General features: G+C 40.4%; 1 protein-coding gene across 1 annotated transcript; it reads left to right on the plus strand.

Moving 5' to 3' along the window:
• The first annotated feature begins 10,568 nt into the window (after positions 1-10,568).
• hmx3a (H6 family homeobox 3a) lies at positions 10,569-12,893 on the plus strand. Its single transcript, XM_008290997.1, has 2 exons — positions 10,569-11,172; positions 11,984-12,893. The coding sequence occupies exons 1-2, from the start codon at positions 10,884-10,886 to the stop codon at positions 12,604-12,606; spliced, it is 912 nt and encodes a 303-aa protein (XP_008289219.1). The 5' UTR covers positions 10,569-10,883; the 3' UTR covers positions 12,607-12,893.
• The last annotated feature ends 21 nt before the right edge of the window (positions 12,894-12,914 follow it).

Consider the following 12,914-nt stretch of genomic DNA (forward strand, 5'->3'; position numbering starts at 1 on the left):
ATGGATGCTAAAGTCTTGGTCCCTGGCAGCACCAGGACGACCTCCACAACAGACAGGTGGTTTTAATGTTGTGGCCTTTTTGTGTATCCATGTCTGTATGTGCATGTGCATCCTCTCTCATTTCTGCTCAAATTTCCTCTTATTGTGAAATCCTGCTAGCTGCTGGAGGAGGCAGAGGAGCCATACTAATCAGCTGACAGTAATAGCACTCTTTACCACCCCATGACACAAGAGAGGGAGAAAAGAGAGCAAACAAACACCAATTACTGTCTGTCATGAAGAAGGGGGGCAGGCGATCATGTTTGGCTGCTCTTTGTGGTCATGAGCTCCTTGATATACTCACAGACCAAACAAGAGGGTCAGCAAAGTTGTGTCTACAGGGAGGACGTATTAGTGTCAAGCAGGAAAATGCGTTTTTTGTTCTTTGACCTGGAGACTGAGATTCTTGTTGAGTTTAATCGCCTCGCTCCTGTTCTGTGTTTGCTCATTTCCTCTGTTATCCTGTTCGGTTTCGGAGCATTCATCCCCCTTATGTGTCAGATAGCTGATGGAAAAGCAGCAACAGAGAGGCAGTTAAAGTGCTATTAGTTTTGATTGGTTAGTAATGGGCTCTTATTCATTACCCAATTTATTGATCCATCAGTAATCAATTTCAGCTCATTCCCGACCCATGAGCTGAATCTCAATCTATTTTTGAAAGTGTCCGGGACGAGGCGAAATGGACCCAAGCCCTGCACGTGTGTAATTCTAACGAGAAGATCTGGTGACTCTCTAATGTGGACTTCTGTCACATTACACTGGAGCGTACACATCAGTTACATGGACTGTATGTGTTCTGGGCCACCGGTCTCATGGAACTGTCTGAGAGACTGTCAGCCATCTCTGGCCCGTGGATGCACCCCGTCCGCGGCTCCGGCCTCACTCAAGTCGGTTCCTCTGGTCTGCGAGTGGGGGTCTAGGGTAACACTTTCTCATCCCTCTCAGGATCACATCCTTGATACCAACAGCTTCTTCAATTATGCAGTGACACAGAGAGATCAGCTGTCTCCATGAAGGGGGACAAGATAATATGGTGACACAGAGTGTGCATTACACAAGTTCTCTGGTTCAAGGCTCTGGGTTTGTAGCCAAGCTCTTTAGAAGACAGTGCAGCAGTTAACCTTGTTTGAATGTGTCACATTTTTAATTTGGTCGCTGTTTAAAACAGTTCAGCTCCAAGATTTGTCTTCAATGATGACGCGGTTTGTTCACGTTTCTTGTGAGAGAACTGATCGCATCACTGTTCAAATGCACTCCGGTACACATGCTAACATTAAGAAAATGGATCATCGCTTGGGAATTTTTTAGTTCCATCATGGGTTGTTCTGTTTTAAATCATCAGGGGCCTTCTGCTCGACCATCTCTGACTTGCTTGAAACTTTTTTATCGTGGAGTCTAGCTATTTAAAAAGTATTTGTGACATTTAGATTAACATACATACTTTCCAGGATGAAAAAAAGCCCTTCAATTCGCTTACAGCCTTTTTTTTCTGACCATTTGAATGTGCATATTGTAAAAAAGAATTAAAAAAAATAAAAAACAGAAAGAAAAGAAAAGAAAAAGAGGTATATTTTGAGAACTATTTTGATGCTCCAGAACTGTGCTCTGCTTGGATTAGGCTAGTGCTCAACATTTAGTTTTTGTGGTACAGCTTCATACCTGCTCAATCCGTTAAGAAAATTCTAAATCAATAACATTATGAGAAGGACCGGTTCAAATTTCAGGCTTTTATTTCAAATTTTCAGGCAAATCAGTGACGCTCGAGCAAAAAGTGTAGCAAACATTTGATGATTTGAGACACAATTAACCCTCATACGTTCGGTCTGTTGCCCATTCAAGCTTTTACATTAATTTCAATACAAAACGAGGCCCATGCAAGACTCGTTTTTGAGGTTAGCGGCGCGGCGGCCACCTGTCTGCTACACTGTTGTCACATCATTAGCATTCATGTGTAAAGCCACTCGTTTGGTCAATAGCAATGATAATTCATTATACTACAGTCAGTTTAGATTAAAGAGTTCACATTAATGATTTGTTCTTACATGTGCTGAACACCGCTGGTCTACTGATGCTAAGAAGCTGTTGCAGATTTGCAACAATAATAACATCCTACAGCTTCTCATCAAAGACAGAAAAAGTTTGGCATTGTGGGAAAACGCTAAGCTTTCCTGTCAACAGTTAGATGTGATACCTCTTTATTTTTTGTATGGTCAATATGGAGCATAAGCCAACAGCCTGTTTGTTTATCTTGAAATTTAGGAGAAAACAGCTAGTCTGACTCTGTTGGAAGGTTAAAAAAAAAAATTTAAAAAATGCCTACAAACATGTCTAAAGCTTTCTAGCAGACACATTGTGTGTTTGTTTATTTTGTACAAAAATCAAAATGTAAATAAAAACATAATTCTGTGTTTTGCAGCCTTCTAGTAAGAAATCATCCATCCATCCATTATCTATACACCACTTAATCCTCACTGGGGTCATGGGGAGCTGGAGTCTATCCCAGCTGACTCAGGGTGAAGGCAGGGGACACCCTGGACAGGTCACCAGTCTATCACAGGGCTACACTTAGAGACAGACAACCAAGCACACTCACATTCACACCTACAGACAATTTAGAATCACCAATCAACCTCAACATGTTTCTGGACTGTGTGGGAGGAAGAACCCGGAGAGAACCCACACTGCACGAGGAGAACATGCAAACTCCACACAGAAAGATCCCGGGTGTCCTCACCAGGACACGAACCGGCGACAGTCTAGCTGTGAGGCAACAATGCTAACCACCGATCCACCTTAGTAAGAAACCAGACAGTTAGAAAAACAAACAAAAACCAAATGTAGAAAAACCAAGACTACCAGAAAAAATATGTCTGCTGACAGGTATCTGTAAAATAATAGTTTTTAACTGATTTTAATACAATAAAATGCTGTAATTTTACATTCACATATTGTAAAAGAACAAATATTTGTAAAAATACAGATTTTCATTTACTGTTTTTGTTACAGTCAGCATGTAAGTAAATATTTTTCTCCCTGTGATTTTACTGGATGTTCTCTGGAGTTAAGAAAGAAAACTGTGAAAATAAATTATTCACAATTTTCAAACCGAGTAACATTTATAGAGAGGTTTTTTGTTAAAATTAATACTTTTTTTAAAACTATGAATTGTCTATTGTCGGTAACTTAGTAAAACAGGGAAAGTCTGTAAAATAACAGGAAATGATTCCAAAATTCTTGTGAAAATGTTTTTTGGGGTTTTTTGTAGTTCCTGCAATCTCAGCTGGTCGCAAAAAATAATTTGTACTGACTTATAAGCCCTCATAAAATGGTGAACTGACATTTTTAAACTTGAAATATGTTTTGTAAACAGACAGTCTGATATATTTGGTGACCTGTAAAGCTGCCTTTTCACCTTTGGACTGCACCAGACCAGCTGCTTGCTCCTGTTTCCAGTCTTCATGCTAAGTTCGCCGCCTACTTGCAGACGTACACAAGAGTGGCATCAATCTTCTCGTTTAACTCTCAGCAGGAAGGGCAATAATTACATTTCCCAAAATGTCAAACTGATCCTTAAATATTTTCTTGCTGATGACTTTGCATCAGTCAATTATGTGATTAATAAGATATGAAACAAACAAGTTCCCTTTTTTTTTTAAAACTACATTCTTGGTTGAATGGGTCGCTCGGGTCACATTTAGATATTGTTAAGTGGCTTTGAATAGCTCCCTTGATTTCACAGTTCCAAATGACCCGCGATAATCAGGTCATTAAAATGAGCCCATTCTCCACATCTGACACACTTCCACTCCCGCCTCATCTGAATAACAAATCAGCTCCAGCGTGCTTTCTCAAACAGAAAGTTAAAAAAAGAGAAAAGAAAAAGGGAAAAGATGGAAAACCGACTTTCTCTTTATTCCCAGGTTAACCTTATCTCTACATTCACAAGTAAAGATGGTAAGTAAGCTAGAGGGGGGAAAAGGTCTTGTCAAAAGTGCCAGTGCCTGTGTGAAAGTACCCGGTTTTCTTAATTCATCCCTTAGGACCGGATAAGTCTATCAATCTGTTAAATTGGAAAGCCATTAGGTGCCCTGGTTTATGTGTTTCAAGCTGTTAACTAGAGGCTGATTGATTGTTGTTCCTTTGATGGGATATGCTGATCTAATCTCACTGTGTGCACGTTTGCAATAAATTACACAATTCATTTCCCCCATTTAGAGGGGGGAAAATCACACCTCCAGGCATGCCTACGCTCTGCAGGCAAAAGAGCAGGGAACCTATTTTATGGTGCCATTTAGCCGGCAAGCTTTCAGCAATCCCAGCTTTCTTTCTAACCCCCCCTCCCCTCCCCTCCTCCCTCCCTCACCCTCTACCCTTCCAAAAAATCGAAGCATAATCAAGGTGTATGTTTAGAAAATTTATTGTTATAATTTTCCCCCATAATCTCTTCCATTTTCCTGCAGCCGCGCTGACATAGATCATCATCTAAAAAGAGAAAATGGATAGCAGTTTAAAATTTATCGGTCTTTGATTCTCAATTATACGTGTTTATGACTTCATCTGTCTTCAGTGACTTCAACCTTTTCCATTATGGTGGAATATTATTTGTACGGAATCCATTAAATTCACAAGGCAGGACTCTAATGGTGGGGCTGCAGCGATTTGCAGAGGGAAAAGTTTTGAAAGGTTGGCTTTAGGAAAAGCGTGGCTGTTATGACACAAGAAATTGCTTTATTGATGGTCTGCTCTGCTGCCTGTGCATTTGGCCATTTGTTACCCGGCCCATATCTATATCTCAGCCTGACACTGATGAGAACTTTTCTGCTACCCTCTCCGGATTACCGAGTTGTAATGACACATACAGGCAGGGCTAGGTAAAAGCTGACAATCCAGGGGCAGAGTTTTTTTGGAGGTACAGAGGATGGACATTGAGCCTGGGTGCCTGCGGGGCTCAGATGAAGCTGCTCATAATAGAGAAAAAAGGGCTACATCACTCCCATGACTGCTTCCACCCAAACCATACAGAGGTCATCATCCCTGCTGAGAAACAATAAAAGAAGAGAAGGGGTGATAAAATGTAGATAAAATGAGAGCAGGGGAGATAAAAAAGGAGAATACATCTTCCACGTGCCCACACCTGCTCATAAGGCGCATGTCAAACAACACGTCGGGCGGACATTGAATATATATTACAGCCGGTGCGTTTGCCAGGGGATCCGTCATCCTCATCTGGAACACGTGCCGTTTCCTGTTTACACGGGAAGTAACAAGATTCTCGCCAGTCAAGTGGTGGCTGAATGACATTGAGCTCCTTTGGACCGGCCGGCGCGAAGGGCCGAGTAAAAGCCAATCAGGCTGTAATTCAAGATTCGCTCGGCCACTTACAATCAATACCTGCACAATCCCAATTAAAGCTTGCCGGGTCAGTGGACGGCCACCAATTCCTTTACAAGTTAAATGCAATACTTAAATCTCAGCAATCTCAGCGTGGCCTTCATCGGTTTAATGGCTCGTTCCAACTGGAGTGTATACAGTTAAAAGTGCGAGAAGGACACAGGGTGGACGGGTTCACTGATAAATGCCACTCTGTGTGTGAACACAGTGAGATCTTGTTGCTTATCAGGATTGTGTGCACCTTTTTTTTTTTATTTTTTATTTCCTCATACCGAGTTGAAAACAATATGTTCATACAGTTTACATGCATGGATAATGTTTCATCAGCTGACATCTGTGTTTACAGAAGTGAGTCATGTTGCACTATTGGACTGTGTTTAGTTTGTCATAACACAGCAGAATGTGCTGAATGTTACTGTTAAAGCTGATAATACTGTTTTATAGTATTTAGTTTCACTCATCGCTGAACAAGTACACAAACTCATACTATTATAATAGTGGAAAGTTCTTTTTTCAGGTGGCTATACACATAGAAGAATAGAATAGAATAGAATACATATATTTACAAAAGGCGCCAGTAAGAAGTGTATACAGTTAGCCAAACGGTAGAATAAATATATCACACTGTTGATGTAGGAACACTGTGGATATATGAGAAATACATATAATATAAATAAATTATTATTATAAGTAATATATAATATAATATAATATAATATAATATAATATATATAAAATATATACAAAATATAGAATATAGTATAATATATAACAACTAAAACATAATTATAACAATATATATATAGCATAGTATAGTATAAATAATAAATATATGTGATAAATAGTGGAGACTGTAGACTAATATGAGTATATATCTTGACTATATCTTTTTCACTCAACTGTTTTCCTCTTTTCTTCCACATTTTTGAGATAAAGTTGTAGTTTTCACTCATTACATTTATATAATGACTCTGCCACTTTACAAAACACATGATTTTAATACAAAAATATATTTTTTAATGCAAAATGATACATTTATATACACAAAACTACTGTCAACAGTAAATAAAATAATCGACACTAGTGAAATGTTTATTTTTTATATATGTTTCTTATAACACATGCATAATTTACTATTATTTCACTGCTTTTACTCACAATAGAGTCTTTTTTTACCATCTTGTATTTGTACTCTTACTTAAGTAAACAACCTGAATATATCCTCCACCACTAACTACATTTATCGGACAGTTTTAGGTGCTAGTTACTTTAAAGATTGTCATGAACATAAAATGCAGTACGGTTTAAAAACATCTGGTGCATAAAACAGCTTCACAAAATGGGGATATATAACTTCACCTTGAGAAACTGCAGCAACCAAATGCTTTGTATATACATCTATACTATTATGACCCTCACAGGTGTGTTTTCGTCATAGTATCAGTGTCCTTTTGATACTTTTCTGAACTAATTTTTCAATTTTAAAAGATGCTCATTTGCACTTTTACTCCAGTGACATCTATAGTGCAGGACTTGTGCTGTTGTGTATTTTTATGGTGCACTATTGCTATTTTTAGTCAGGTAAAGGATCTAAATACTTCCTCCACTACTGCTCAGAACTCAAAATAACAAACTTACAGTTCCACTGTCAACATCTCTTACCCACCCATTTTCTCCCCCCCGTTCTCTTTCCAGTTTTCTCCCTCCGAGCTTTTGCCATTGCATCCATGTCTTTTATCACAATTTTGACCCACAGAAAGGAATTCTCACAAGATATCAAAACAAAAATCTATATTTAATATGAGAGCAATTACAAAGCAAAGTTGGCTGCACAGGGCTGTTGTCACCAGAGCGCGTGTTTTTCATCAAATAGGTCATTAGACGATGATGGATGTAAACCTATAAAGTATCTAAACTGGACCTTTTAACAAACCACGAGCAACACTATCATTTCTCTAATAGAACCTGCTGACCGTGTCATTCCCTCCTGCCATTTGTCATTTTTCCTTGTGAAATAATCAATATCTGGGCGCTTTGAAATAAATAATATAAAAGTCATAGTAACCTACCCGAGGAGCAACAAAAATAGACTTATGGAGCATTCAGAAGGCCTATATGGCCTCTGGGCAGTGTCTGCTGCATGTTTCTAATCAATGCATAATATGAATTGTATTTTCTAAAGCACAGACTGCAGGATTTTAGTTTGGGCCACTTTTTTTTCCTCAAGGTTAGCATCTGCTGTGTCGATTCTTCCCCCAGTGAACCATGTTGGACTGATTTCACAGGAACAGAGCTGTATTTGTGGCGTAAATATTAATGTTACAATGAAATGATCTCTGTGCAGACCAATTACGACAAATGCCTCCAAGAAGTAATGCTAAAATAATAATAAAGCACACCAAGTTGCACAGTTTGTTGCACAGATGTTCTTCTGCAGCCTCCGCCTGATCGCCTGGATTCTAACTGGGTCATGGAAGATGTGATGCCAGGTAAACACAAGCCTATTGTTATTACTTTACTGGCAAATAATCAGGCCTCATTTACGATTATAGGTTTAGTAAAGAAACTGAGAGATAAAACTAAGAAAATGAGTCCATCATGTTAACATTATGAAGTAAATACTCCAATATTTATCATTTTGCAGAAGAAATCCAGATTTTATATGTCAACTATTGCATGTACCAATGTGTGTATTTTTTATTTCTTTCACTTTTACCTTCAAAAACACAACAACGATTACAGAGCTACATTTAGGACGGTCATTCTGGGTGCTTTAGTGGCCACTTGTGAAAAAAATCTGATACGTAAGAATGAGGATATGAATATTCCAGACTTCCCGAAGACAAGTTCAGGAAGTCAGACAACTGCAAGTGAATACTTTTTAAGATATTTGATCCAGTGCCGACTAACCAAAATCATTAACTGCAGCTTCTTCTTGAGCAGTGTTGTGAGGCATATAAATGACATAAATTATGCAAAAACATGGTTGAAATTGCAGCCAGTAAGAGCCTCCAAGCTGTATCCACTTGCCAAAAAGCAGTTTGTTCCTTTAATGCCGCTCCATTGTGAACAAGGCGTTAATGGCAAATCATCTTTATAGAGATGAACACACCTGATTTAGTGGAACTGCTGCAGTGAAATGGTTAAAAAAACAGAGTTAATGCAAAAGTTTAGACAAGTAAAGATGTGTTCTAAATCAAAAAATCTGCACATTCTCTGCCCATATTCACAAATACTAACAGATTAGACTGGATTAGAAGTTTACACATTCTGCACCTCAGTCTGGGACCCGCAATTATGGCCAAGTCAAGAAACGCTGTAATTACATCACAGCAACAGGATATCTCCACTTGAGCAGCTCACTAAATGAATTACACGTGTTAATGACACGGACATGCCGGCGCAGGTAGGAACTCTACTGCTGATGGAAAAAAGAAAGAAAGAAATAGAAAAGACCATGGTACCCCCAGTGCAACCTTTACCTTGTCACTCACATCCGTCCTCATGACTGCAAATCAGACGGCTAATGAATATCTTCAGGGAACACATGATGATGATGATTCATAACTGGAACGAGAACATCTCAGTTAGGTCACCCTGATATGCTGCATCTGTCCCGGTCTCACACAAACTTGTATTTTTGCCACGTTGGAAGATAATATGACTTATATTACTGCACTGCATTTATCTTGAATTTCATCTAAAGAACCACAGGCCTGACCTGAAATAAAACTCTAATATTTACCAAAAAAAATGCATTAGTTTGGCTTGTAGGGACCAGATTTTGTTGCCAATTTGGAGGTGAGCTCCCATGAAGTGACAACGCAATGACACCCCCACAAAGTGATGAATTAAAGCACAAACACACAGCTCTCCCCCACACACGTGCATTTCCAACCGGTGGCCCACAGAGGACGCTGCCTCCCCGCTTTTTCCTTCCTTTTCTTCTTCTTCTTCTTCTTCTGCTCCCTCCAACCAATGGACTGCTTTTTAACAAGTCAATTAATATCAATGAGTGAATATACATAGCACATTTACAAAGAGTGCAATCTGAGGGATGAATTAACGAAATCGATTAGGGAGGGTTGGGGGAAAAAATGAGTGTGCGACGCGCAGACATTGTGGAAGTGGCACTCGCTGCAAATCAATGAATTAGAAATATGAATCTAATCGCCCATTGGTGACACGTTGCGTAGCTGCAGCCTGATCTCAAGCATTTTTTCGCCCCATATTTTGTCTCAGAGTTTGGGAAGCAGAAATTGGGGACCACTGAACAGTTAGAGTGCTGGCATGGTGACCACAGCATGAATTGTTAGTGGTGTTTTATTTGGATTTGTCTAGTCAGGATAACAGGATTGTACACAATTAAGGAGACTTTTTATTGTTTTGTTTTGTTTTGTTTTATTAAATCATCTTTATTGCGCCATTTAAGTTTGGTTATTTCGTGAGTGGAGGTGTTACGCGCGGTTGGATAGGTTTTACGCATGAAGAATTACGCATGAATGAATTTGTCTTTAAATAATTACATATAAAAGAATCAAATTAAAAAATAAAAGCATCACATTAAGGCCTCAGATAAAAGAGGCCTTAATGTATAAAATATTAGTTTTCATTTCTTTAAAATACAGAGATATTGAGTGCTCATTTCAGAGTTGAAATGTAGCCAAACAGCTCCAAAAATCTACGAATGCCCCCACAATTTAAAATAAAATCTGCAGAAACAGGTTCCAAACGTATCATACAATTTTAAAAACGCAAACACTGCATTGTATATAACCCTTATGCAGCCGATTTGTGTCTGACTGTGATGTTAGTTGTGTGATGACTCGCTTGTTCTGACGGTCCAAACCTTCCTTTTTGGCGGTAACAGCCCTGTGTTCATTTGTCGCTAATTGGACTATATGAGACCAATAACAGGCGAGCGCACACAGCCTGCAGCCAGAGCGCACAGAGAGGGGAGGATGGTCTCTCTCTCTCTCTCTCTACCTCCCTCCCTCGCTCTCCCTCCCTCTCTCTCCTCACCGTCTCTCCCTTAATCCCATTTGCCATTGTACATGCCCAATCGCCTATACTTTCCGCATTTAACTTGGATGACATTTTTATTTCATCATTAGCATCAGACGCCAGACTGACTGACACGGTGGACACAGTTTGCGTTTTGACGAAAAGAGCCCGGGATGAGACATCTCCGTGTTTGCGCATTTTTTTTCCACCTTTCAAACACTTTATTTTATGTTTTTTCCAGCCTAGGAGGACGTGCGTTTTGACGCGTTCTCCGGGTGTGAAATCCAGTTTCCGAAGAATAATAAAAGCAGGAACTGCTCGTATAGCCAGGATATTGACAGTCTGTAAGTCAGCCTTGCTTTTTCTTTTTCCCTCCCCCGTTTTTTTTTTTTTTTTTTTTAAATTTCTACTTTCGTGGTCCCTCTGCGTTCAGACCACAAACCACAGCGATGCCAGAGACAACGCAAGAGACGTGCGCTTCGGCCAAGGACTCTCCTTTCTTCATTAAGAACCTGCTGAACTGTGATAGCAAACCATCCAAGCCCAAGCCCGTACTGGCTGCCACCAAGGCGGCCATAGAGGGAGGATTTTCCCTTTCCCAGGTCGGGGACTTCAGCTTTCCACGCTTTGACCTGCCCGCTCAGAGGTTCAGTCTACCGGCTCACTACTTGGAGCGCACATCGGCGTGGTGGTACCCCTACACCCTGAGCTCAGCCGCACATCTACACAGAACCGAAGGTAAGCAACGAGCTGGGACACTTTCAGCCTTTAAGTTCCTTTTTTTTTTTAAAGTAGGAGTTTTCCCTTTAATCAGCAAAAATAAACAGATTGCACCTCATCATTTGTGCCATAACATCACGGGCTCCTTCTACAATCTTTCGTCAGCAGCCAATCACTGAACCTCCTCCTCAGAGATTTACTCCATCAAAGTGGATATTTTTGGCTGGAATATTACATGCACAGTCTCCTCGCAGAGTGTAGTGATTTAACACCTTATCCCCTATGAAGGCCTATTTTGTTATGCCACGACGTGGGATAATAGATCAATAAAGTAACACTGTGCATAAAATGAAGTAGACACCATCAAATCATCGCATGAGGGTGACGATGCGCAGCGTGCTTTTGATTTGTCTATTGGCGCTCACCGTGCACATCTCACCCCTGAGGCTTGGCCACTGACAGCCTTTCTTTCTTCTTTTTTTTTTTAACCTGCGTGTTTCTGTGATTTATTCACGTGGGATTTAAAACACACAGTAGGGGGAAAAAACGTATTTTTAAAGCTTATTTAAGAAGGAGAATGATTGTAGGATTCTGATTTGTTTAAACACAACTAAGGAATAAAACAGTTCTGCGTATTTGGAGTGTTTTATTCCCTTCGTCTATTAAAAAGTGCTGTTTAGTTGCGTAAAAATATTCATTTTTAGTTCCATTTTCCTGCCATTATTTATTAGCTCATCATTTTAGTTTCCCCAAAGCCCACTGACTCAACAGGCTGTAATAAAATACAAGTGTTTATGACCTCGTCTCCCTGCTTGTGTGCCCGTTCCAGTCACCGAGAAACCAGGAGCCAGAGATTCCTCTCCGACCTCGGGCACAGACAGAGACTCTCCGGACCTGGTCCTCAAATCCGAACCAGACACCAAAGACGACGACGAGGACGATGAGCACAACAACAACAAGAGCAGCGACGAGATCATCCTGGAGGAGAGCGACACGGAGGAAACCAAAAAAGACGAGCTGGAGGAGTGGAAGAAGCGAGACGATGACAAGAAGCCGTGCCGCAAGAAGAAGACGCGCACGGTTTTCTCCAGGAGCCAGGTGTTCCAGCTGGAGTCCACCTTCGACATGAAACGCTACCTGAGCAGCTCGGAGCGAGCCGGTCTGGCCGCGTCCCTCCACCTGACGGAGACCCAGGTGAAGATCTGGTTTCAGAACCGGAGGAACAAGTGGAAAAGGCAGCTGGCCGCGGAGCTGGAGGCCGCCAACCTGAGCCACGCCGCGGCGCAGAGGATAGTCCGGGTGCCCATCCTCTACCACGAGAACTCGGCCTCGGAGAGCGGAGGCGCCGCTGCCAACGTGCCCGTGAGCCAGCCGCTGCTCACCTTCCCGCACCCGGGGGTCTACTACTCCCACCCCATCGTCACATCCGTGCCGCTGCTCAGACCGGTTTGAAAATAAGCCGAGCTTTGTGGCACAAGTTGGTGTCTATTTCCTAAATTAACTCATCACAAAAAAAGTACAAGAAAAAAAAAAAAAAAGTTAAAAAAGAAAAACAGACATAATATTTTTATACTTCTGAGTGAATGAAGAAACAGAAAAAAATAAGAAGAGACTGTCACTGTCAGGCCTACATGGACCTATTTTGGCAAATATATTGTGTCATTTTCCATAAGGGTGCCGTTTACACGTGGTCCAACAATTTAAATCTCATTATTATTATTATTATTATTATTATTATTATTATTATTATTATTATTGAT

This window comes from Stegastes partitus, unplaced genomic scaffold (assembly GCF_000690725.1).
Source record: "Stegastes partitus isolate 25-593 unplaced genomic scaffold, Stegastes_partitus-1.0.2 Scaffold708, whole genome shotgun sequence".
In the NCBI taxonomy this organism is placed as follows: domain Eukaryota; kingdom Metazoa; phylum Chordata; class Actinopteri; family Pomacentridae; genus Stegastes; species Stegastes partitus.